At 39.0% G+C, this 27,703-nt stretch overlaps 1 protein-coding gene across 2 annotated transcripts in view; it reads right to left on the bottom strand.

The window, feature by feature from the left end:
• The window catches only part of TGFBRAP1 (transforming growth factor beta receptor associated protein 1), a 39,424-nt gene that overhangs the window by 9,637 nt on the left and 2,084 nt on the right, over positions 1 to 27,703 (bottom strand). Inside the window, exons 2-9 of one of the 2 annotated variants that reach the window (XM_075425957.1) lie at positions 26,079 to 26,780; positions 17,340 to 17,534; positions 16,221 to 16,375; positions 10,391 to 10,473; positions 3,756 to 4,097; positions 2,354 to 2,411; positions 1,517 to 1,660; positions 372 to 515 (exon numbers count right to left, since the gene is read on the bottom strand). In XM_075425957.1, the coding sequence (XP_075282072.1) occupies positions 372 to 515; positions 1,517 to 1,660; positions 2,354 to 2,411; positions 3,756 to 4,097; positions 10,391 to 10,473; positions 16,221 to 16,375; positions 17,340 to 17,534; positions 26,079 to 26,763 (1,806 nt within the window). In that variant the 5' untranslated portion in view covers positions 26,764 to 26,780. The remainder of the gene's footprint in view (positions 1 to 371; positions 516 to 1,516; positions 1,661 to 2,353; positions 2,412 to 3,755; positions 4,098 to 10,390; positions 10,474 to 16,220; positions 16,376 to 17,339; positions 17,535 to 26,078; positions 26,781 to 27,703) is intronic. The other variant, XM_075425964.1, reaches the window with a different exon arrangement.

The following is a 27,703-nucleotide window of genomic DNA, read 5'->3' as shown; positions in this document are numbered from 1 at the left end:
TAGTATATTCCTGCCACGGTGCAATAGGATTAGCAGTTGCTCAACTGTTTTTCTATGATCTTACCAGATGGAGGTTTGAGCCTCACCGGTGAAACAGAAAAGCGTACAATAATCACATGTAAAAACCCCCAAACCTCTGAGGGGAGGCAAGCAACTGTCTTGCCATCATGACAGTTGAAAAATTAAAAATAATGCAGCTCTCTGCTCCTCATCTTCTACTTTAATCTTAAAACCACTCCTTGCCTACTCTGAGCACATCTGAAAGCCTTCAAATTATGCTTATTTCTCTGGACTTCTCTTTTTTCGAAGTTGTTCATCACAGTCTGCATTCTGAATCCTATGCTTATGTTTAGTATTCTTGTAGGACTCACCTCTATTTTCCTTTCCAATACTAGATGTTCTAGATATTTAACACGTGCTTTAGGGTATTTGTTAAGACAACTGATGATATCATCTGGATTAATGTTTTTCTCCTGTTCTTCCAAAGGCCTTTTAGTGAAAATCTGTATGCCAACCTAGAAAAAGTTAATTGCATTTAGGAACTCAAAGGCAACCCCTTCATTACCTTTTTATCTTAAATACCTATTTCATAGCACTATCAGATTAGTTAGTACATTGTTCAGCAAGATAAACAACACAAAACCCTGCTCAACACCACCAAGATTACACTACTGGGTGCTTACTCACTCCTACCTCCACTACATCAATTCGTAGTCTATACATTGTCCAGCCTGTAAACCAGGCGTTGGGCACAACCTCCACCAGCCACCAAAAGTACTGAACAGGTCCGCGTAACAGCCTGTGCAGCAAGGAAGTGTTAAGTCAGACCAGAATGTTTGCATCCTTATCAAATGTGATGATAAACACAGAGCAAGAGACTTCTGTAATGACCAAAACAAAACTTCAGAAATCTGTCATTGCATGTAATAACTGAGCTTCAAACCAATACAAGTTAGACAGTGACAAGTTCCAACAGCACAGACTGATACAGCATCAAGCATGCCATTTAGCAGCACACCACACTAATGGATGGTACAATTTTTTTTTTTTTATTTTGGTGGATTAAGTTAATCCTTGTAGCAATGAGATTGTGTCTTAAATTACGGCTATTTATTCCACTTCCTAGTGTACGCAGGTATCACCCGTCCCTGGAATCCTGTCAAAAAAGAAATAGCAGCAACGGTTAACCTGTTAGGTGATTTTTTTATGTATTTATTTTTTTAAGATCTGAAAATCACCTTGCTTCATATGATAAAAAGACATACTGTATGTTTCATTATACAGAATGACCTAAACTTTGCTCTCAGAAGAAAAAGAGGTAATTATCACTAGCACTTATTAACAGAGGGACTTAGAAGAACTGAGAAACCTGGAGCTTTTCTTCTGTTGATCACTAATCACTGATCTGCAAAAATGGTCCAATTAGCTATCAAGATGGAACAACGTTAATAAACACCCAAACAACACTGCAGGGAAATACTTTAGACGTTCTGTGAAAAGTACACCAATCACAAACCTCTTCATTTTTTTGTAAAACCCATTCAGAGTATTTCCACACTAGATCTTGGTCTGAGCAGAATGTAAGGAAGTCTACTATGTATTCATAGAGATCTGAACGTGTAGAATCTTCAATGTGTCCATCAACTATTTTCACCCATAACTGCAACAAAAACACACAGATTAAAGTGCTTAAAACATATATTAGCTCTTCCAACTCAAAATTTATGTCACCTAGAGCGATTGCCTGAATACTTCAGGAGGAGGTACACTAATCACAAAGCAAGCTTTTGATAAAAGTCCTTATCTCCAATGCATGGTATACTTTTCATGTGTTCTGCGTGTGCAAGATAAAAAGCAAACGATACAGACAAATTAGAATGAAAACTGATTTTTTGCTCCTCTTTCATGTTGACTGAAGAACTTTAAGTACTATGTGTGATTATTTTTATATACATAATTGTATCTAAAAGGTGCCATATCTAGCAGACCAGTTTAGCAATAAACTTTGTTAGCATAAGATATGTTCCTGAAGTCCCTCAAACAACTTTTTAAGCAATCCCTTGATTATTTTAGCGCTTCTGCCCACTTTTAAGAACACAAACATTTTTTCTTGTATGCACAGTTTTGCTTAAAAAATAGCATACAAGCATCTTAATAGCTGTCATCTTCAGTAAGCTCTTGAAGTTTTTCACATCCAGCATACTAATTTATTCAAGAAAGTCTTAGCATAAGTTTCTCCTATATACACATCACTACTTCTCAAACAGATAAATCAGCACCTCAGATTTTTACCTAAGAGGTAAACTGGTATTTTGGCATGGTTTACAGACGACACTAAAAGCTTTGTTCTAACCTGAAGCGCTGCAGCATCCTGACCATTGTAGTGATACAGGAGACCAAGGGCAAAATACCTGTATAGAAAGACAAAATATTTTAAAATCGCTAGATCTTTCCTACCAATTTCATTATGGGTTGATTAGCGCAGAATCTAACAAATAATTACTTAGTGACATGTACATGGCTATGCCTACACTTGAACAAGTGTCTCTAGGCTCTTTTCCAGAATCCAAGGAGAGAAGTTACTTCCTAGAAATATGTTTGTCTCTCTCCTGTCTCTAAGGCAGTTTCTAGTTACTAGCTCAAACTTAAAGTATGTGTCAGGTTAGAGATGGTTCCTATATCATTCTCCTAATTTTATATACAGACTTAACATACAGCTCCAAATAACAAATATTGCTCCAATAGTTAATCAGGTATCATTAAATCCGATTTTTAAGACGCTTTTACTTAAAATTCTGTTTTACTAGCAGAAACATTTTTTCTTTACTGCAGCATGAAATCAAGTCAGGCAAGGAAGAGTTTTGTACAGTGCCATTAGAGAGTTTTTTGGTGTACTGTAACAAAAATACAGCTAAAGTTCTGTAACAGCTGTTCTCATGGAACAATGTTCTACCATGCACATTTGTGAAAGTTTGCCATGCAAACTATGCTTACCCAAGAGGATTTAACAAACCACCTGAAATACATGAAACTACCCTAAATCTAACCTCAATTAAAGACTCCTCCTCACCATTGTAGTTGCTACTACTGCACCACACATTTTAAGATTAAAGAAATTAAATCCAAGAAATAGACACTACCTATGAATGGAGTTTGCATTTTACACGTTTACTATCTAGTGTTTCCTGCTTAATGACAGTCATTTCTCCACCTGCTGGCATGTCCAATTAGAAGTCATTTGCAGTCATCTTAAGCAACCTCCTTTTGGTGAAGCAGTGGGAGCACAGAAAGTAGGCAATTGAAAAGGAAGATCTCTTTCCCTGAATAAGCAATTACAATTTTAAAGCTGGTTAACAGCTTCTACCTAAGGTAGCACACGCTTTAAGGCATCTTCTCATTCTCTCCAAGTACCACTACTGCATCCATTCAGTTCTCACATTGTCACAAAGGCAAACAAATCACTTTCGCCCCCTTCCCCCAGATTTGTACCAATCCTTTATTTTTGTGTTGGACATAGAAACTTTCAGGGAGAACTCTGTATTTACCAGCAGAAGACAGAATGCATTTCCTTTACCTCAGACTGTCAATTAATATCTTTTCACCAACAATTCTAAGTGCTGACCAGACCATGTTGTCTTTTGGACCCAAAAGCACAGAAACTACAGCTATTTGAACACATTGCTCTGGAAGCCGACAGCATTTAAGACAATTTTCCCTCTGGTCTCAAAGGTGCGATACTCAAGAATTCCACTCACTTTTTGTGTTTTTCCAGCCAGGCAGCACTATCTGTTAAAAGACAGAAGTTCTCTGAAACTAGCAGATCCAGAAGGCTTTCATGATTTGCCTCTGCATACAGCTTGAGTAAAGCTGTGTCAATATCTTCCTTGTAGCCATTGGCAACCTCAGTGCTGCGGACTTCGTTCAAGTAACTCATGAGGAATCGTTTGCATTTTGTCATCTTCTCCTGGTCCCCTTGGGTCAGCTGGTTTAGGTCCGCGTACTCATGCAGAGGGGGATGAGACCGTATAAATGAAGAAGAAGTAGGCAACAGGAAGGGGTAGAGAGAGATCAGCTCCCGGACATCAAGCTGGCCGCTTCTGCAATTACAGTGTCAAACTAGATGAAGCAAAAAGAAAGAAAAAGTATACATAGGCACAAAAAAATAACATACTGAGAACGTGTGCTCACGTATGCTTAGAGTCAGGACACTAACAGGTTATCAGGTTCTGAATGTTATTGTCTTCTATGCTAAAAGAAAATACATACACAACAAATTTGGAAATTTTTTTTTTTTTCTTCTATTTCTTTCCAAACTTGTTTCTCATTCTTCTTCCTCCTCCAGACATAGAAAGCTCTGAGAATTTGGAGACTGGCCAGCCTTTTGCTTTTGACATCCCAGAGCTGTGCTGGGGCATATACAAATATCAGCTGAATAGCCTTTATGCAGTTCCTAGGCCTGTCCTAGACTTCATCCACACATTGTGGGAGCTAGTCTTCCGACGGCAGCAAAAAAAAAACCCACAAACAAACAAACAAAAAAAAAAAAAGAGAGAGCAAACCCCTTCAGGCAAGCCACATAGCCTGTGCAAGACTGTAGAAAATTGCAACTTTCTGTAGAAAACTAAAGATTTCAGAACACATGTTGTGATGGTGAAAATGTTTTCCCCAACCCTGAAATGCACCAGATTCCTCCTTCGGCTCACTTTTTAAGGAAATTCTGAAAAAGAACTGTGGATACTGATTATGAATCCACCTAACCAATAAGTAGTAGCCTATTGTACAGGCACAGATCTTGGCTGTACTTCTATGTCAGATACTATGGAGTGGCTTCACTTCACATGTGAAGGGCATCTATACTTTATCCAGGAGCAAGTTGTAACATAGATATACTACACAAAACATTTTTCTTTCAGCCTAGATCAAAGAAATTGCTCAAGCATTTGAAGAATTCATGTTGTGACAGAAGAATAATTTTCACACATGCAAACAACTCCCCAATTTTCACAGCTAGAATGACTCCTCCTCCCAGACTTTGCTTTAGAAGAACAGCAAGAAATCAAAATTTGTATTTTATTTCACTGTCAAAGTCATTATTTAGAATCCACCTTTAAAAATGAGCAAAAATGATGATAAACTGAGCTGAAAAAAACTAAAATGAGCTGACAATTCTCTAAAATTAGAGACCCTATAGTCACTACTTTGTTGCAAGTAAAACTTTTAAAAAATTCTTCTTATCTCTCCAGTGATCAGCAACCTCAATAAGACTTCACCACCTTCACTGGAAAGAATTCCAAAACGAAACAAGTTATAACCATGGAAGCAGACGAAGCAGATTTCTGCAGGCAATAAAGCGTGAAAAATGCTCACAAGCAGGCTCATCCCTTCTCTCCTGTTCCAAAGGAACTAAAGCAGTGGGGCACGCCCCAAGTTGTCCACTTCTTGCCAGAGACACAGTCCCAAAACCATCCAGGAAACATGAACCACTAGGAAGCACCACCACAGCAACACAGATTTAGAACTTTTAAAAAAGTAAATACTGTCCTTTGGCTACAAAAATCTATACCAGCAGAATTAAATTCTGGGAGATGGCAGCAAAAGCAAATTCAAAAGCAGCAAGTATCCTGTTCCAGAAGCTAGTGACTGCAAAGCGCAAGAACAGCAACATGAACAACAGAGGACCACAACAGAGAAAGAGCTGAACGTGGGAAGTCTTCCCATGAGAAGAGGTTTGAACGGCAAGTTTTTCTGATTCGTACACAGAGCTCCTACTGCTTGAAAACCACCTCTACACAAAAAAGCCAGCCTCTAATCAAATTAGAGTCAGAACACTTTAACCAGTGGTCATGCCTACTTTGCACATTTCTGCAGCTGAAATTTCTTTTTAATCCCTCTTTTCAGACTTGATATTTGGTTTTGAAATTCTTAGATCTACATTATGATGGAGCTCACAAATAGACGAGGACCTTTTCTTTTTTTTTTTTCTAAGAGGCAGAATAACCATGAATCACAGAATCACAGAATCACAGAATAGTAGGGGTTGGAAGGGACCTCTGTGGGTCATCTAGTCCAACCCCCCTGCCGAAGCAGGGTCACCTACAGCAGGCTGCACAGGACCTTGTCCAGGCGGGTCTTGAATATCTCCAGAGAAGGAGACTAAAGATTTCAGAACACATGAAGCAGTAAGTTCTGTCAGTCGTGTGACCTCATGGTTCAAACAGCATTTAGGCTTCCAGTATGAGCTCATAACAGTAATCTAACTGCAGCTTTGGCTAGTCCAACTACTCATGAAAGTTTAAGACCTGAGGACCACCAGGTAAGATATGCTACATGAGATGTATGACACTAGAAAATTAACCCTATTTAAGCAAAGAAGAGATTTTTTTTTCCCTCCAAGGTTCTTCACTGATTTGTTTTAGAAAAGCTAAGCCATAACTTTAATAACATCAACATGTGACTCAAAATTAGTGCAGAAGCAAGGAGTCTTAAATTCACAGAAATTCAAGTGTAAACATTGGGTCCCTTGCTGGCTACGCTGCCACATATCTGGAGATGGTCTAAGCTTGAGATTAAGACAATGACCTTGGAGATGGATGAAGAAGTTAAAAATGCTGTATTTAACTTGCCCCTTCTGGCCTTAATGACCATCTGTTTCCAAAAGGAGAATCAAAACCAGCTTCCAACTCGGGCTAGTCCAAACCCTGGGCTGTGAATCAGCAGGGGTTCTCTCAGCAGGTCTGACTCAAGCTCATGTTGTGTGGTTTTGCTCTCCTCACAGCAACGGTAATCAGCAATTAAGCAACCTCCTTAAAAGCACATCCAGAACAAACTACTCCAGAAAAATACCAAATACTGAAAAAAGACCCCACCTGCATGAATAGTTAACATTCATCTCAAGGCTTACAGCTCCTGGGATCTGTGGATGTCTTGTGGCTCTTTGCACCACGTTTGGAGGAAACGGTTTAGGAGAAGCTACAAAGGACCTCATCTCTCTTGAAAAACACATTTGATTCTTCAGCTTGCAGCATCTCAGGTTTAGCAAAATATAGCTAGCAACTCACCACAAAGTAGAAAGCAGGCTCTTAAGCTTCAGACAAGTCAAGCTGTCAATGTTAAAACGCAACTTCCCTTTGAGTAATTCTGCATTAGGTCTTCTCGGGCTTCATATATACAAACAATGCAACTGGCAGAACCCACAAGTTTTCAGGAAACTTAGGTCTAAATTCAGACCCTTAAATTTACAGATATCTGAGATGTCAAAGAAGCCTACATGATTTAGCTGTTTTGCCTAGATCCCGCTGGCTGTAATAGAAGCTTATACTCTTGAATCACATTTAAGATGCAAGTCTCACACTGAGTCCTACTTCTTATGTCTCCAGGTATAAGTACCAGCTATTTTTTAACCTTCCCAGTGTAGGAGAGACTATAGCTATAAATCTCTCTCTCTAGCCTTCCTCAGCTGAGACAACACTGTAAAAAAGAGTTAATATTTGATTTAAGAAGAGCAACAAGGTTTAGAAAGTTCCAGTATCTGGTGTGTCAGATTGTAAGCAACATCTAACCAGTGAAAGGACATAACCAAACACACTGGAGAGAAATGGTTTCACTGTGACAGCTACCGATATCTCGGCAAGACATCTAGAATTCAGCAAATGGCCTGCTAAACACAGCTGTTTGGTCTAACAGCATGCCAGCCTCCAATGACAGCAATATGAAATAGCAAAAATATATAAATCACAACTATATAACACAATCACAATGCTGTTATTGCTTCTAACAGAATTTGTCAGATCAAAGAAGCCCCACTGTGACAGTTCACCCAGTTTAAGGTTAATGGATCCAGCTGAAGAAAGTTCTCCTCCCTTTGTTGAACTATTTGAGTTTCAATAAAGCACCCACTTCTTTCCTTTTTGTCAATCTTCTTCAGTACTCAGAAGTATCAGCGTAACCAAAAGGAGCTTAGCAGCAAAGTATTCCTCTTAAAAGTTTCCATATTTAAGAACTATGAAGTTAAGCATATGATATAACCATATCTTGACAAGGTTATGCAAGAAGATTATTGATGCAAGTAAACAAGACCTTTAGTTCAATATAATCATTTCCCCTGCTAGCCTGTAACTGACAGATATTTTCTGAGGAGTGAGACAATCTCACTTCATATTTAGCCAGAAATAGGTCCACATCACACGAAGTTCTTGGAGGTACTGCTGCCACTGTTTCACTGCTACATCCATTTTTTCTCACATAAGTACCAAGTTTCCCTTTGGTATTTTAAGACTGAAGTTACTTTTAACACTAGCTTGAAACACCTGCAGAGCAACACATGGAGATGGGAGGAAGTGTTTGCATAGATTGCCTTTATCTTTCCCGTTTCTACTCTGAGCATCAGCAGGTCTAAAATGAACAAGTTGTTTGAGTGTGTATCAGGGCATAACCAGGTATTACTCAAACTGGGTGTGTTCACCAGGGCTGAAAACAAGGGAACCCAATTCCATCAGAAGTTTTTCAGAGTCACCAAAATAGTCTGCATAGCTCATGTATGGCTGGCCAGAAGAAAAGCACACAAAACTTTGCTTTCTCCCCCGCAGCAGAATTCAGCAATTCATGGACAGTTGTTCTGCTTTGTTGCAGCTTTTAAAGCAAGGGAACACCCTGAGATGCCGACTCAGCACCAAATTCACGCCTGGACAGCATGTTTTCTCATGAGGCATGTTTCTTTCTACGGAGGAGCTCCCCACAATCCTGTTTGTTAAAGCTCATTTGTCAGATGGACTGCCAGCTGGATGGAGGCTGCATAACTGGATCTTGGCTCCTTCCACAGGTGCTGGAGCTCCCTGTAGGAGATGCATTTCCCACTTCTCACTGCCTTTAAAAGATCCCCGGGCCCCTACCAGCAAGGTGGGGCACCCAGATTAAACCCCATTGCGAATTATTGCCAGGCAGGGTGGAATAAAGTAATAGGAAAAAAAAGTTAAAGCGTCAGCCATAGTCAAGGCAGCTGCAGAGCTACACAGCTCTGGCCACCTAATCACACCCAGGCAATGAACACACTTCCACAGACAGTACAACCTCAACAAACTATTTTACCAAAGCTGGCCACACTGACAACAAAAAAAAAAAAAAAAAAAAAAAATCATGAAAAAAGTTCATTGGAAAGCCATATGGAATTGTGGGAACTTTGTAAAGGATTCCTAACTATGTCCAGCTCGTACTTCTACTTCAGATACACAACGCACCAGCGATTCAGTCTACCGTTTGGAACATTACAGGGAGGAAGAAGATTGCAAGTTGCTTGCTAATGCCAAAAATTACAAGGTGATACAGAAAGTGCTTGTGGCCAAAACAAATTGTGATTATATGTTGTGACTATATTATATTTTTGCCTTTCCTGTCATTCCCTAATCTTTACTCAGTGTACACTGCCTGTTCAAGCTCAGTGTCTACCATTATCCTGTTAAGCAACAGGCAAAATGGGATAAGTTCCTCAACAGCAGTAACATTTCCCAAAGCTTTACCTTCCCTGACACCTTTCCAGAAAGCCAAGGACAACTTTCTTCCTGTACTGTACACACCTACAATATACAGCAAATTGTCTAACCTTAATCCTATTCCATAGACTGCAAACTGATTTAAAATGAATTTCAGCAGGTAACAAGGAGAGTTATTTTATGTGGTCAGCATGGATTACACTAACTCTGGACAGCACCCCAGCACAGAATGAGGCATGGCTGGCAGAAATGAAATTATCAGGTAAAATAAAAAGATAACAAGCAGCATTTTTTGAATGAAGGTGGAGTACCAAAGTCAATTTGTAAACAAGTGACTGCTGGAACAGCTAAATTATGAAGGTTAGTACAGACTTCAGGAACAAATGATCTGTTTTCTGGAAAACGACTAGCAAAACAGGTGTTAGAACAAATTCAGTATCAGCATCCTCAAAAAAAATAGTACAGTTGTGTCAATATATAAATTGTAACTAATATTTAAATTGTAACTTTTTGTTAAAAGTTTTTTTCTTAAAAAAGAAAAAAAAAAAAAGAAAAAAGAACCAAGCAATATCCATGCTGTAAATCACAGCACAGGCTCAATAATAAAGCCTTGACCTTCATGGGCACAAAGTAAAAAAATCTCCACAATTACAACACTCAGATTACAGGATTACAGCCTTAACACTACTGTATGATGTTAGCACACCAAAAAAATCAGTTGCATTAACTCTTCAGTTATAAAGTTGTTTCTATGTTACTCTGTTTTTACCCCCAACACAACCATTTTATCACAGTGAACTCACATCTGCATCAAAAAACACTCGAGAGACTAAGTTTTTAAAACCAGGAACATTAACTTCTTATTTAAAGAAGATAAATTAATAAATTTTTTGTCACACAATTACCTGAAGAGTTCTTTTGCTTCAAGGAACTGAAGCTGTGCAAACTGTATAAAACCTGCTTGCTGCAGGATTCGTTTGTACATCACCTATGAAAAAGAAAGGGGGAAAAAAGGTTTATTATATTTGTAAGGAGTTATTTACACAGTGTTAGTCACTACTGCAAGAACTACCTGCCAAAAACACTGAACACATGATCTTCAATCAGACTTGTCAAGTTACATGCAAAGTAAAGCCTTGATCCTCTACATTTTAAATTGTATGCATCTGAATATGCTGAATCTGCTGCCCAGACTCAGTTTCTTGCACAAGTGTGCGAACCCAACACTGTTCACGAGTACTTATTAAAAGCAAAGTCAACAAATAGCAAGTTTAAGTGTTCTTATTCAAATAATGACTTATCTGACATCAGTCTGACTTGCCTCAAGTTTTTGCTCGTGGTATTCGCAAATGTAAAAGCCAATGGTTATACTTGAAGTTTCCTATGATTCAGCAAGCACAAAACCAGATTTAAACTCAAGGGTGGTCCCACTGGACCACACACAGCCAACTTTCCCCCTGTCTCACCTCACTTCTGCAGCAACCTTGCTGGTCATTCTCATGGTCTCATCCCCAGCTGATGACCATATTTCTGACTTTCTGCCAATTTGGGGTTTTGTTGTTTTTGGTGGTTTTATTGGGTTTTTTTTGTAAATAAAAATACTTCCAACACAGTTCATCTTATCCAATATCCAATACATTATGGAATGTACACAAAAATATAATTAAAGAGAGGAGCACAAGTAAACCATACGAAAAGTTGTGTGTTATGAAGTTTCACTGTTAAGGTCATGCCTAGACAGAAGAAGGTTTATAAGGAATTCACTAGAAAAAGAACACTAAACTACTTTAAATGCTAGGACTGATTTAATCTTAATGATCAGTAAGCTACCACCAGATTAAATGAAACCTTCGTGCCCAGCCTATTTGCAACAGCAAAAGAGAATTATTAAAAGGTGGAACCTAAACTGTGGTCCGCAAAGCATCCACCATTCGTGACAACACTGCTGTTTTGCAAATGTACCTAGCTACTTCCACATGCCCTGTCTTTCACCTTAAACTTTCCCATCAATATACAGCTTTGTCATGTTTACCAGCATACACGAATGTGGTTCTTAATAACAGACTCCCATTTTCAACGAAAATAACCAGAGAAACTGCAATACATTCAGCAACGTCTTCCAGGCAGGAACTGCTAGAGAGTGTCAGGCCTCAAGCAGGGTAGACTGATATTCTAATTCGTGATTTTTCACCTTGATTAAAGACTGGACTTACCAAGAGAAAAGCTTGGTTTAAGTCCATTTAGCCTGTGCCTGCTTTACTAATGGATTATCTTCAGGAAACAGTTAATCTTGATCATTAGCAAGCCATTAAAACCTATTGATTTGTAAGGTTGTGGGACTTTCCTTGCCTCCCCAGTGTGGGGTAGAGAAGGGGAAACAGAGGGAAATTTTATCTATCACACTTTTTCAGACAAACGTAACAATATGAAAATAAAAGAACAATACTACTTCACATCTTTATGTTAATTAATGTTACTACGCTTTACGTCCAAATGTACTAACTCAAAATACAGTTAACTAAAGCTTAAAAGGAATTTAATTACAGTAATAAAGTAAAACTATCACCGCTGATTAATTTACAAAAGATGCAAAATATTTTGGATTTATGACTGTGTCATTACATCAATAAACATTAGTCTGTGAACTGATGAATATCCATCTGGTCACACCCTTAAGGATGCTGGTAAAGGATTTCCATCTGCAACTATATGCATCTTGTAGCACCAGAAAAGCCTCAAAGTCTGGCCTCAGACTTTCCAGGGAGAGTTGAAGGAGAAGTATTTCTCACCCTGCTAGAGAAACTAGTATCAAAAGTAGGACTTGGGCTATTTTTTTTTTTTTAAAGTCTCTTTTCAATCTTTGTAATGGAGTGACCATTAATATTTACATACTGAGTGAATCAGGATATTGGAATTAAGTTTTAATTGATCTAGGACACTGAAAATACTGCTTAAATTGTAGAGCTTAGTCTGTCCAGCCACGTTTTCAACAAGAAAGTGAAAACAGCTTGTTGATAATGTAAGCATAGGCCAAAGGAATCAATTTTAAATTTGAACTGATTAAGTGGTATTTTCTTTCATTTAACTGCTGACATATCTTCACTTGTCCCTTAAAGTCATAAACAAAAAAGCTGTAGAATGTCTACAGACAGATACTTTCAAGATGCAGTGATGGCATAGGGAGTATTCAGGTTGATTTTTAGCTGACAAGATAAACACTAGACATTAAGATGTTCCGTGGTAAAGATTACGGAAACAAAAGACCAGACTGACTGTGGAAAATTCAATATTCTCTCTTTCTCACAGGGTTTTAAAAGAAGGCTAGATCTATATGCCAAATAATCATACTGTTAACTTTTGCTTATGATAGAAAAAAACATCTTGATTTCTTCCAGACCTGTTTGCCAGAATACCACAATAGTCTTCTTTTAAAAAGGTACTAAGTTACACTCAGTCAAAATTCAACCCATTGTTTATTCCCTTATCATTTCTGAAGAGCCATCATAGGACTTGTGCTTTAGACAAATTCTATATTGTTGACTGAATTGACATAAAAAACCTAGCTCTAAAAAACACAAAATAAGATTTGTATTAATTCATACCTGAAAAAGTGACAGAAAACAGAATGATGACTGCTGAAGCTGCAATAGCTATAATGAAGCCTTTATTCTCTCAAGTGCTAGAAAAACCCTTTCTAAAATGGTCAGAATTACCAACTAGATTGCCAAAAAGATTTCTTCTAGAAAGTCAATTCAGCTTTTGGTCAGGTTTGGGTGCAGTTAGTATGTTCTTTGAAACTAAAAAGAAATGAGAAGAAAAAAAGAAAAAAGAGAGGTACCTATGCAAGATGTGTGTCAATCTAATCAAGGTCTTCACTACCATCAACCATGATTTCTGCAAACTTCAGCTGTCCTGAAAAATTAATAAGTAGTATTCAGTCATTTCATGGTAGCATGGTAGAAAGGCCTTTGTATTCTTCTACCAAAAATGATATCCAGCAAAGCCATCTCCTAGCAACACTTTTGTTTAGCTTTTATTGCCTAGCAGCAATTCTCATTGCTCAAAGACCAAGGATTTTTCACCTAATATGGCACAGAGACATTTTCAGTCTGCAGGGACCATGAGCTAAATAACAGGTTAGAGCTACTAATGCATGACCTGCTTCTTTCCAGTAACTAAATGCTGGCTGTACAAATAATTCTGAGAGTACAGTACAGTGTTTCAATCTCACTATCCCTCTGCATTAGTAGCATATATATTGAGAGAGATTCATGCTGATACAATACTGCTGATATAGAGAGAGCATGCATCTGTGTATGCATGCAATGACAATGCAGTATTGAACCAGAGGAAAAAAAAACCATGTCCTCAAGAACTGTCCTACAATGCCATGACTGAGTTCAAGTCACAGGTAAGATAGCAACAGCCATTGCAAACTGCAGAAATTAAAGCAGCATGTGGAAAAAGGAGGCACTATGCTACATGTACCAGACAATCACTATCACACTTCTGTATGGATAAATTATAGTGGCTGGATCAAGTGCGTTAATGCCAAACCTCTGTATTCCTGCCTCTGCTCATATAAAATGGTAAAATAAGGCCTTGAAAGTGTCAGCTACTCAGAAATCAGTAAAGCTTGCAAAACAGGTATCCGAAGATATCTATTAGAAGATACCTATTATCTGTCTAATATCTATTATCTAAAGATATCTCTTAGACAGGAGTTAGAAAGGAGTGGCTATGTGACCAGTTGAAGTAAGCCAAAGAAATATCGCAAGGCATGTAAGGCATGTAATTTGGTTGAACTCCATCAGATTTACATTATGTGAGCCTACAGTAAAAGAAAGTCTGATGTGCTTGTAACAAACTTGTAATGACAGCATTAAGTATCAGAGGCACATTAGAAAGCCAGCTCAACATGTTGTATTTCCAACTACAGATAAGCTCTGAAAAATTGGACTGATGTCTCAACAACTAAGCCAGATTGAGTTATTTTAATACGAGTCACTTGGAGACTCCATCAATTTAAGCTGGTTAATATCAGTTTGCAAATACAGCCCAGAACTAGAATAATCTATTTTGCTTACAAGTAATACATTTTCTGTTCTTCAGCTGCAGCATTGCCTCAGAGTAACTGAACACCCTTAAAAGCACGTTAAGTTTGAAAGAACTTAGAATATTCTTGGAAACAGTAATTCAGGAAGACAGACATTGTGCACATAAGATACACGTGAACAGAAAGTAACTTATCCTAAAGACAGAAAAATCCTAAATGCAAGAAAACTTGGGAGGAATGAGATTCTACCTCAGGTATTTTAGATAATGAATTGCAGTTCATACTGTGGCAAAGCACAGACAGACATCTCCCATGCTAAATCCACATTAATTGGAAAGTAATAATTGGAGAACTAGAGGTCATCATACACAGAATACATTGATTAGATCACGCACCCGGTCCTCACAGCAGGATTTTAGTTTGCTGCTTTGAATAGATTGCAAAGGAAAAGTTGGAAATGAAGGTGCAAAGCAAAACATGCTGGGAACCGAACTCCATATTTGCCTAAATACTTATCAGCTTAAGCACTTCCAGATAGTTTTACCTTAGCAAAAGGATGGAAACCTTTTACTTCCAGCAGCCTCCCAGCTGTTCATTCAACTGAGGAGTTACGGATCAAAATGAAAGCTGATACAAATTTCATTTACTTTAATGCCACTTCTCCAGGGCCTTGACCAAAATTTAAATGACAAGGAATTTGAAACTTCTTGAAAACAATAAAAAAAAAATTAGTAAAAACCCTGACAGACTGAGTAATTTTGGACCACTGCAACTCCGTATTTCCACAGTCATGTTCCAAACTTCACATCTTCCTAAACAAATCAGAAGTCATGCAACAGATACTATTTTAATGGCAACAAAATGCTCCAAAGTATATTAAAACAACCAAACCAGCTTTTCTGCAGGTTACAGATCAAATTTTGTTTTTACAAAAGGAAAGAAACCAAATCAAATATCCATTCACCTACTTGGTGAGTAGAGATTTCATGCTACTTTTTCCAAGTTTCAGTCTCTAAATGACAAATAGGAACAAACACAGTAGAATATGTATCGTAATATAAACCAGAGGTAGAAGGATATGAGTACAAATCTCTAATCAACAATCTAATCAAAGAGTTACTAAGACACTTTGCCACACAAAGATCTTAAATATTCAGTTACACACTAGTACAATTACTACTTGTATGAGTTTGGAAGTAGAATGTATTTGCTTTAGATTTCTCATCACTTAACTTTGAATTTGTACTACTATGGAGTTTAGGATACAGTAAGAATCTGCGATAAAACAAGTAAAACCTAAAAATTCTGATTTGAAATAAAGTATACTTTTTTAAACAGCAATAGGAAATAATAACTAGTACTAAGGAAGCATTGCAGTGTATTTTCTATCACTAGTTTTTCGGTTGTGTTTTGGTTTACATTTTTTCAAGTCACACACTTGAAAAAAAAATTCAAAAAAACCAGCAGAACAACAGCATTTGACACTGCCAATGTCATAGCCTTTACAAGCAGAAGCCAATTTGGCAGCATGTCTATTTCCTCAGGATGAAACCATACAAGATATTAAATTTCTCTTCAGTGTAAATTTCTCCCCCCCGCTTCCCTAGTCACTTGACCATTGGTATACACAGACCCACTGTGAAATTTATATTTGCATCAAAATTAAAGGAAGGACAGACCTGAAATTTCTCTTTTGGAATATTCCTTCGAGCTCCTTTTGCAAGAAGAAGGGCTTCTTCCACTCTGTGGCTAGCCAGAAGGTCCTGAATCTGTTTTTCCAAAGGCAGCGGCACCAAGATATACACACCCTTATTGGTAGCAACAATCACCTTTCCTGTACAGAACAAATAAGACATATTCACTTCACATTCTCTACAAAAAAAACACATTTCAGAAATAAGCTTTAAGATTTACTGTTTAAGACACAAGAACCCAAACGGTGTTAAAGTTCTAAAGCTCATCTTTGTTGTTAACATAGTCACTAGATAGGATAGTTTACCTGTAAATTGCACCTCAGATATGCAGAAATAACAGTAAATTTATTTACAGCAATTCTGTTCCACTCTGAGTAAACGAAACTGGCTATAATCTCTCATGATGAACTAAGCTGTAAAGGCCACCACTGAAACTATTGCCCAGTTTCCAGAGAATATGAATTTCTAACTGCCAGATATTTCCACAGGCTTACATTAGAAAACTGAGCTGTACATCAGAGGTAGCAAGTAACATACAGTTCACAGTGCTAGACTTTGTAGCTCTCCTGGGAAACAAACAGCAACGTAATGTATTCCACACTTAGAACTCAAGAATAAATCAAAAGAATTTTTGGGGTTTTTTTTTTGTATTTTTTGTATTTTTTGTTGAATAATTCTTTATGAAATATCCTCTCTTAAACCTCTGACACAATTTTAAGATGCTAGAACTTCATCAGGACAGCCAATGGACAAATACCTGTAGCTCACAATTACCGAGTTGCAGCAATAAATTAACACTGCTGCTACGAGAGAAATAATCAAGTTACAAGAAAAAGCTCTGACCCCACAGGCTCCTACCCAACAATTAACTTGACAATTAGAGCACATTTAATGAGCATACATTTTGTTAGAAGTAGGGAGTTTTGGATGACTAAAGTTCTCCTAGGATAGTCTGCAGGAATCTATTCAGGAAAGCACTTGCAATAGAAGTTTCAACAGTTAATGTGCTTGATAGATATTTTGTTTAAAAAAACACACTGAAGTGACTGTGACCAGTGGCAGTTGTTCCAGAATTACTGATACAAAAAGCATCCTTTCTAATACCTTCAAAGTCCTGTAGAATGTGACCTTCTTTAAAAGGCAGGGTTTGCTTTTGCTGCTGGTCCAGCATGCTGTGCACTGTAATGAACTCATCATCGAGAGCAACCACGTAAGGAAAGCACAAAGCTGCTCCAACCACGTTCTCTGACCAGTGCACAGGGGCATGCTGCGAAATGCCGTCTACAGTTGCAAACATGCCTACAAAAGGGAAAAAACAAAGCCTGAAGGTCGTGCTGGTTGAAGACTGTTTAGTTTTCCCAATATGAAGCATGGGTACCAAGGTACAGAAATAAAGAACAGATGCAGTGTCAGGCAGCATGACAACAGCACATCATACCTCCCCGGACCTTACAGACCTGTTGGTTAATTCAGTTCAAAATTTTTTTCCTTCTCCTTCACCACAGAAACAGACAACACCAAAGACTGAAAAGAGAGGAACGCTGAAAAAAAAACTACAAAGAATTATTCAAGTTTCGTAAGTTTCAGATTTTTTCAGTAAAAATTATGCCATGTTGTTTGAATCCATTTCAAAACACAAATATTTAGTGAGATCCAGCATTCAAGCTGTACTGCCTTAAGGCGAGTTGCAGACCTGCACTGCCCGACCTATCTGGCAATGCAGGCATATTAGTTCCTTGTAGTGTCAAATGTGTGAAGAGCATTTTGGTTGACAGACAGTTACTTCTTCACTTTCGCTAGAGCAAAATTTTTGCAGAATGAGAGTCCGGCTCCTTGGGACAAGTCACTTCCTGTGAGGCATCTGAGTTTTCAATCATGTGAAAAAAATGCAGAGGTTGCATATAAAGCATATTTTCTCAAAAGCCAAGCAGAGTAAAGACTTCTTTAATAACCTGATGCTACCTCCTATGCTATCTTCAAAATAACCATATTAAATCTTCACTTAATTTGTGTCTGTCTTTGCCACTAATTTTCCTCCCATCTATTCCGCCCTCCTTCCGTCTCCCAGCTTAATGGAAGTTTGACTTTCTTTTGGACCACGCACCACTGGTTCTATTTATGCTGCTTGGTATTCTTCAGTTCTTCCCGAGACACAAATTGAAGAAAATCTCCAAAGCTTTCAGACCTAGTTCAGTAACCCTTTGCCAGCTGAGCCATGCTGAAGCACAGTGTAAACTTCTGTTCTAAATATGAATGCATACCCCTTAAAGCCAGTATTCTCATGTTATTAAAAAGATATGCCCATGAAAATTGTTCTTCAGCAAGCATGAGCCACTTGACAGCTGGCAGAGTAAGTCTGAGCTCTACAGGACAGAGGAGACTAAAAGATTATGTCCTTCAATTTACAAAATCTCTTTCAAACAGAGGTAAGGGTAGCTGGGTAGGAGGACTATCTGGGCAGGGAGGGGGGAGGAAAATGTAAGGTTGTAGATTTTTATGGAATCACAGTGCAGTGACTAAGCTTCGGGATCCTTTATAGCAGCTTTGAAATGATCAGCCCTTTCCTTTGACTAAGAGTGCAACACAAAAATAAAATTTCACATCCAACTACTAGCAAGTAATGCTATTTGCTTTTTCACTATAATGATCAGCGCGCCTCACAGAAAATACTTCTTTTTTCCTTAATATATAATTCCCAATTTCCTCTGTAGATCTTGATACTATTACAGATCAGAAGTAGAATTTTATGCCAGGCAAACAGCACTATCCATTTTTAATGCCTTCCAGTCCTTACTCTGTGCTATAATACCATTCCAAAAAGTGGGAGAAAACTCAAGTTACATACATACTAACCAGTAGTTAAACTCAGGGCTAACTATATTTGAACCATTAATTTTTAGAATTTTCTACTTCTCTGACATTCTCGAAAAAATACTCCAAAAACATGATTTTAAAAACTTTTTTCTTTTTTAAACAGAGCTCTTTTTTAGGTAATTTAAAAAAAATCCTTTATGGAAGTGAAAGGGTATGCAGAGCATAGTACTTTTCCAAGCCAATGTCTCTCTACATCCCTTAGCCCTCAATGGCTAAGGCTTCTGTGGTAGAACGATGCATTTTGTGCCTTCATCCAGCTCTCACTCAAGGATAACAACAAACATGACAACTACAGTCAGAAACCACGGCCTTTTTATAGTACAGGAATGCATTTGATGAAACCGAGATGAAGCTACTAATCAATTCCGCATTAAAAATACATACGCTATGTAAACGTTACAAGAGCTACCCAAAACACAGCTACATTGTTTTCAGCACTAAGAGAACCAGAAATTTATAGGATGATAGAATAACTGAAGTCAGAAGGGGTTTCTGAAGGACATCCAGTCCAGCCCCCCACACTCAAAGTGGGACCAACTTAGGCCAGGTTACTCAGGACTTTGTGCAACAGACTGTACATTTTGTTTACTCGTTTGTTTCAAAACAAAAAGCTTCTCAGTGAAAGTATCTGTAAAAACCGAAAGAGAACTTCTTTATTATTATTACTTTTTTAAAAAGGAATATGTAAACTTTCAGTTATCATAAAAGTTGACAGCATCAGGAACACTACAAATGGTTGAAAACAAGAAGGGAACATGCTGGTTACTGTCGATTACCCTGCTTTATGCAGTGTCATCAGCTATGAGAAAAGGCACTGCATAACCTTCTATGAATCATTCTGCTCAGTACCTGCGTGCTTGTTATAAGGCTCAGCTCTCCAACTCCATTTGGAGTCTAACTCAACCACTATACATGCACCACTGAGAACAGCTTATTCTGGAAAAGCAAAAGCAATAAACTAAAATTAGGTATTTAAAATTTGTATTTTTTACTCCTTAAAGTAATGGAATAGTTGAAGCACAAAGGGATCTCTGGACGCTGTCTAGTCCAACCTCCCTGCTCAAATCAGAGTCAATGAGAACAGGATGCTCAAGACCTCGCCCAGTCAGGTTTTGAGTATCTCCCAAGAACAGAGACCCCACATCCTCTCCAAGACCTGTTTCCTGGTTTGACCAGCATCACAATGAGGACACTTTTTCCTTACATTTAGGTAGAACTTCCTGTATTTTAGTTTGTACTGACTGCTTCTCATTCTTTCACTGGATACAATACCACTGAGCAGCCTGGCTCAGCCTTCTTTAATCACCCCTACCTGCCCCCATGTTGATAAGATGTCTGGAAGCCTTTTCTTCGTCAGACCCAGCTTTCTCAGCCTCTCCACATGAGATGCTACAATCACTTAGTCATCTTTCTGGTCCTTCAGTGGATTTACTCCAGTATGCCCATGTCATTTCAGGGAGCCCTGAACTGGACCCAGCGCTCCATACGTGGTCTCACGAGGACTGAGAGGAAGAACTGCCTCTCAACCTGCTGGCAACACTTTTCCTAACGCAGCCCAGTAGGCTGTTGGGCTTCTTTGCCACAAGGGCACATCATTGGCTCATGGTCACTTTCCCCCTCTGCAATGCTGCTTTCCAGCTGACTAGCCCCCAGTCTGTACTGGTGCATGGAACTTTCCCTCCTTAGGTGCAGGACTTCACATTGCCTTTCGCTGAACTTCACGAGGTTCCTGTCAGCCCATTTCTCCAGCCTGTCAAAGTCCCTCTAAATGGCAACACAACCCCCTGGCATATCAGCCACATCTCCTACTTTTGTATCTTCTGCAAACTTGCTGAACGTGTACTCTGACCCACTGTCCCTGTTGTTAATGAAGATGTTAGTACTGATCTCACTATCAGTCCCCTGGGGTACATGACTAGTGACCGGCCTTCAGATGGACTTTGTGCTGCTGACTACAAAACTCTGAGCCAGGCGTTTAATCCACCTCACTGTTTCTCTGGTGTAGTCTTCATCTGTTTGTTACAAAATTGTTATGGGAGATCAAAAGCCTTGCTTAAGTTCACAACATCACTGCTCTCCATCTACCGATCTATGTATCTAATCATACAAGGTTATCAGGCTGGTCAGGCAATTTCCCTTTTGTAAATCACGTTGATTACACCAAATCACTTTCTTGTCCTTTGTATATTTGGAAACAGCTCCAAGAGGATTTTTCTCCATCGTCTTTCTGGGGACTGAGGTAAGGCTGGCCTGTCTGCAGCTCCCTGTGTCCTCTCTCTTGCTCACCTAAGACAGAAGTGAAGACATATGCTTTCTTCCAGTTCTGAGGAACATCCCCCAATCATCGTGACCTTTCAAAGATAATCAAGAATGGCCAACCAATCACCATACTCAAGCATCATGGGTGCATCCCATCAGGTCCCAGGGATTTGCCTGTCCAGTTTATTTGAGTGTGCCATAACCTGATGCTTCTCTACAGAGCACAGGTTTTTGTTTTCCCACTGGTGCTAGAGGCTGAGGATTCTTGAAGGTAGGTCATACCAGCGACAGTCAAAGTAAAGGCATTAAGCACCTCAGGCTTTCCCATGTCCTTTGGCAGTCCCTTGCCCATTCAGCAGTGGGCATCCATTTTCCTTGACCTTCCTTTGCTGCTGATATGCTTGTAGAAGCTCTTTTTGTTGCCCTTCATAGTGCTCACCAGATTCAATACCAGATGGACTTTGGCCTCCCTAACCCCATCCCACATGCTTGCACAGTGTCTCTATATTGCTGGCAGGCCACTCGTCCCTTGTTTCACCTTGTTTGCTTCCTTTTATTTGAGTTTTGTCAAGAGCTGCTTCTTCATTAATGCAGGTCTCCCGCCACCTTTGCTTGTTTTCCTGCTCATTAGGATGGACATTCTTGAACTTGGAGGAAGCAGTCCTTCTCTCCAGGATATCCCATGGGATTCTTTTAAGCAGGTCCCTGAACAAACCAAAGTCTGCTGTCCTGAAGTCCAGGCTTGTAGTCTTTCTGCCTTGTTCCCTTCTCTCAGGATCCTGAGCTTCAACATTTCATGGACGCTGTAGCAAGGCTGCTCCCCTGACCTTCACATGCCTAGCCAAGTTCAACACAGCACATCCCCTCATCAGTTCCTCAGTCACCACCAACGCACTCCAGAAAGCTCCTGGACTGCTTGTGCCCTGCTGTGCTGCCACTCCAGCAGGTACTGGAGTAGTTCAGGTGCCTCCTAAGAACCAGGGCCTACAAATGTAGGTTTCTTCCTGCTATCTGAAGAAGGCCTTACCCACGTCTTCTTCTTGATGAGGTGGTCTGTAGCAGACACTCATCACAGTGTCACCTGTGTTAGTCTGTCCTCCAACCCTAATCCATAAACTCTCAGCTGCCGCCTCCTCCTCTAGTCCCAAGGCACAACACCACAGCTTCCTGCTGCTCTCATGTAACAAGTAACCCCCAACTCAGCTGATTTTGCATAAAAAGTGAGGGAGCTTTCACCATCAGGTTGTTTTGTACACACTGCTTTGTGTGCATATGCCCAAAGCAGGGTTTCTTCTGTCCTGCTTGTTGATGACAAAGTCTCTCATCCACACAATCCCACACTCTTTGTTTGCCAACTCAGCCTACCACCACCACTCCTAGTTTAAATCCAGCCTCCTTACCAGACTGGTCAGCTTGTTGTCAAAAATGCCTTTGCCTCACTTGGCCTAGTGGATCCCATTCTCTTCCTTAAATAGGGATACATGGTCATAAAAGCCAAATCCCTCATGACCACAAGCTGTGCAATCAGCTGGTGACCTGCATGATCCACCCACTCCTCCTCAGGCTGTCCTTCCTCACCAGCAGGACTGATAAGAAAACCTCCATCTCCAACACGAGGGACTCTCCCATTACTATTACTTGCTAATTTCTCCTGGTGGTACTGCATTGTGCAAGCTCAGATGATTTGTTGGACAGAGCTTCCTGCTTCTCATCTGCTACTGCTGAGCACTGAACATAGTGTATAAATGCAGATCTGCAGGCAGAGGAGAGTTCTTCCTTTTAGGAGAAGTCACAAGTTTCCAGCCTTTGCCATCACAGAACAAGCAGAGACTCAGTCTGCCCTTCCCTCAGTACAGCTGGGGTTCAGGCTCCTGTCTGGGTCCTGGAGAAGACTCATATTCTTTTTTGTCATCTCTGATGCCGTACACTCTGCTGACCTCCTCCTGCATTTCCTTTATTTGGCCACAGAAGTCCCCAACCAAATACACATCTCCTGCAGACAAGGACATTTCCCCCTGCCCTGGTCTCGGCAAGATGCACCAGGCTCTCCCTTCAGCTCAAGACCTCAAGAGCTGCACCCTCCCTTGGGAGCTTGGTCTGAGTTGAGGTCTCTGATGTTTGGGGGCAGCTGTTCCAGCTGGCGCTAGAAAGTGTGCCCTGTGCCAATATGCAAGAACTTTTTGCTGAAACTTTTAAAATTTGAAACCTAAAAAAAAAAATTTTTTTAAATGTAATACTTTAAAAACTTAAAGCCTCTGTATGGCAGGAAATCTGATTAGAAACATGCAACCAGAGCTTCACGAAATGAAAAACTGAATTATGGTAAGCACAGTTTTACACATAAACAGAAAGAATTGGTTTTCAGTTCTGAATGAACTAATTACTGGACAGAATGAAGATGCATCAAGAATGAAGTTCCTCCTCCCTTTGAAAAAATGAGCTATACACTAACTGCAAGCAGAGCCAACAACATACCGAATGGCTAAGTCTATGGATCAGCTAAGAACAATTCTAACAATTGGTTTTAAATACAAAGAGTCCAGGTAAGGAAAAAGGTTACGTACCCAAGAAACTCAAAGATATTTTACTTTATGATTACCATTTTAAGCAGTTGCTTTCTGTCATTCTGAATTTCAGTCTTAATTCAAAAGCAAATTAATCTAAATGTGACTTCAAACACTATAAAAACACATATACTAATGCAGAATACATCCACCTCAGTAAAAGAGGTTGAATTTAGCACAGATGCTCTACCAAGAGCCAGATGAATATCTTAACCAGTAAAATGTACAAAAGCAAACCAAAATTAAAACTGAAGATTTACATAAAATCTTTTCAATTCCATTTACTTTACAGTAGAGGTCTACCTCAAATGCCAAGATACACAATGCTGATATATTACAAAGGTGCTCAACCATCTTCACACCTTCAAAAGGACAACTGTTAATGACACTAAGAATTTTACCAAGGGAGAACAGCAAGATGGATGATACTAGTCAAAACAACAGTAAGGAGGAAATAGAGAACAGATGATTAAAAAAAAAACCCCAAGCTGAATTAGGCAAGGAAAAACTACACAGTCCATAGCAAACAGTCTTTGAAAAGTTTCTGAGCTAGTACAAGATAGACTTTGTCTTTATTATGAGGAAAAGGGGAGTTCCTAGTATGTTTAGAGCTGCAGAAGTGCACTTGCTTAAGATACTGCATACCTGATATTCTAACCCCAGGACAATCCACTTACACAAGGATGTTGGATTTTATAAGTAAAGGTCTTACTGTACAGCACTCCTCCAGGACACCAGATAAAAGCAAAAGTCAGACTAAAATTCTGCTTTCTAACTAAGTACAATTATGCTTTTGAAAGTATAACTGTTCTTCTTAAATCAAAAAAGAAATTAACCACTTCAACAGAATGTTGTTTGACATTCCTAAAAACATAAATAAAGATTAAAGTAAGAATGATATCTCCTTAGAAACATGTCAAAAGGGAATATTTTCAGACAGTCAATTCACCAATTTTAACTTTCACAACACTACTAAAATTATTAATGTCCACGAATACATGTCCACTTTAAAGCAATTAACCGTTTTAATAAGAAGCAGGCAACCAAGACGACTTAGGAAAGTCCTACATCTGAAAAAAAAGTTCATCTTGGAACATCTTTAATTTGCATAAACTGATATTCTAATGAGTCTCTACTTCTCTCAAGAAAACAGGAGAGTTGATGTACACCTCACATTCTGGTCACAAGACAAAACTTCAATAAACAACTGTCGCACTCTTGCTTTTCTTTGGAATTTATATAAAAAAGGCAAACCCCATTCAGATCCCTGATTTAGGGCCTAAATAGTTGTGACCTTTGTGTTATGCTATTCCTAATGTGTCAGGGAAGATACATAAACCGCAGCTCCTAACTGGAGAGTCATATGGCAAACAGCATGAAAGCATTCTGCCTGTGGTCTGTCAGCTCTGGGATACTGCAGCTTTTCCAAAAAAAGCTCAAGATTACCGACCTCGCAGCATATTGTTGATTTAGACAGATTACAGCAGCAGCAGTCCTCACTATCATCTGTGTATTAGACAAGAGCATTATCTCACATGATCTAACTTTGGTTCTGCAATGCTCAAGCTATCATTTTCTGCAATATAAAGCTGAAAAATAGTTCACTTTACAAACATTTCTTACTAACACTGTAGTACAACATACCTATTTGTGAATTTGTTACAATCTATAAAACTGACTTTGTGTGAACTCCTCTGCATAGCAATTGAGGAAAAAACGAACTCTTCCACACCAATTTAACAATTTTATAGCAACATGAGGCTCCTCAAACCCCACCCAGCTAGTCACTACAGAAAGGCTATCAGCCTCTGAAGTTTCACTTGGTATTAACCAATTTTTTTTACTCTGGGCTGCAAGATACTAGTACTGTTAGCTGCCTATACAGAAATGAAGCTTTCTATAGACACAATTAAAATACCAAAAATCATACTTCTGTGCATTAAAAAAAAGCAGGAGAGTTCTAATAATACTTTGTACCAAAAATTTGCCATCTACCATTGTATCTCAACATTTCAGTATAGCTGTGAAGAAAATTATCATTACTGTGCACAACACTTAATTAGATAAGCTTTGCTTCCCAAATTGAGAGAAAATAAGAGAGAGAAGTTAAAAAAATTGCAAAAAAAGTTACAATCCTTAGTCTCACCTAGGCCTCCGGGGCCAGCCAACAGAAACTCTTGTCTGCCTATCCTTTTCACAATTGGTCGTTTCTCATCACTGCAATAAGGAAACAGATCCTGGGAGACGCCAGTATTATAATTCAAAATTATATACTGTGTAGTAAGTGCAAGACATAAGTAATAACCATCTACAGCCACAGCACAGGGTTGCTCTGGAGTAAACACTTCCTTCACTATCTGGACTCTGTCTTCAAACACCATGAACATTTGAATGGTCCGCCGCTTCACCGAGATAATGCAGACTTCGACACAGAAAGGATCCCCACTCACAGGGTTTTCATTTAATGCAAACGTCACAGCTCCCTTGATTCTAGCGCCAGTGGGGACAGGTTCCAAGTTCATCATGTTAACTAGTGTTATTGTGTTGTCGCAAAGCACAAGAAGCCTGGTGAGGGCAGAGGCTGCTTTCAACTCATTCACGGGCTTCTTCAAGCCCAGGTACTTATGCAGTTGTTTGGTGGCAGCAAAAGTTATTTTTCCAGCTGTTGATATCTTTTCGTCCAACAGAAAGTGATAGATAAAGCAGTCGTTGGTTCCAATATAGAGGTTCTTTCCGCAGCACTCAATGCATTCGATGTTGATGTAATTTTTGTCTCCCATTAACATCTCCCGCTCAACAGCAGAAACGAGTTTGAAAGCTTTAACACTCATTGTGTCTTCTGGGTGATCTGATTAAAGAGGAAAAAAAAAAAAAGAAATCACTATTTACCTCCACATACATAGTCAAGTATCAGAGGTAGAAATTTAACATTTACCAATACAAAAACTTCATTGTCACATTTTTTAATAACCTATACTCTATTCCAGCCTGATTAAACAAGTCAGAACGAGCACACCAATAACCACAGAAATTAATCGAATTATGTGCTTACAGCTTCAGATCTATTCTGAAGCAGATACACAACAGCACCCAGCTATTTTGAAGTGATGCTTTCTCCACAAGTAACCAGCATATTATTGTCTTGCTCAGACACTTTGACACTACAAGTGGTTCCTGCCAGTACTCAGCCATTTATAAGCCTGTCACGCACAGGCTTCTGTCACCTGCACATGAAAATATACAAGCTTCAGCTCTCAGACTTCCACAGAAGCCACACAGCATTCAGTGCTACAAGTTAACATCTCATGTTGCTTTACACTCAATCTAGGCCTGCTAGTACACAGTCTCTTCATGGCTTATCATAAGTATATTCCATTTTAACACATACTTTACATTCCTTACTCTCCAGCAATCAGAAATATGTACCTTCCAAGCCACTTAGTAATTTAAGCCAGGTATCATCCAAACCATAAAAGTTGTTGTCTTTTTTTTTTTTAGTATCTGTAGAGCATCTGTTTTATTCAGTGCTACTTCACACATTCTCTGTATCTGACTAGATGCACCAACAACTATAAAGCACATTCACACAGCAAATTTGGAATCATGGTCCATAAAGCATTCCTTAAACTCAAGATACAGTATCACAGAAATTAAAACAGCTTCTGTTCTCTACTATCACAACCATTCCAAAAGTCTGTCTTTTAAGTGCTAAGCAGCACTTCTAATATTCATTTTACGAATTATACCCACCCTTTTTCAATCAAGCACTGT

Source organism: Opisthocomus hoazin, chromosome 1 (genome assembly GCF_030867145.1).
Source record: "Opisthocomus hoazin isolate bOpiHoa1 chromosome 1, bOpiHoa1.hap1, whole genome shotgun sequence".
Taxonomy (NCBI): Eukaryota; Metazoa; Chordata; class Aves; order Opisthocomiformes; family Opisthocomidae; genus Opisthocomus; species Opisthocomus hoazin.
The sequence above is the reverse complement of the archived record's forward strand: the minus strand, read 5'-3'. Positions and strand labels throughout refer to the sequence as shown.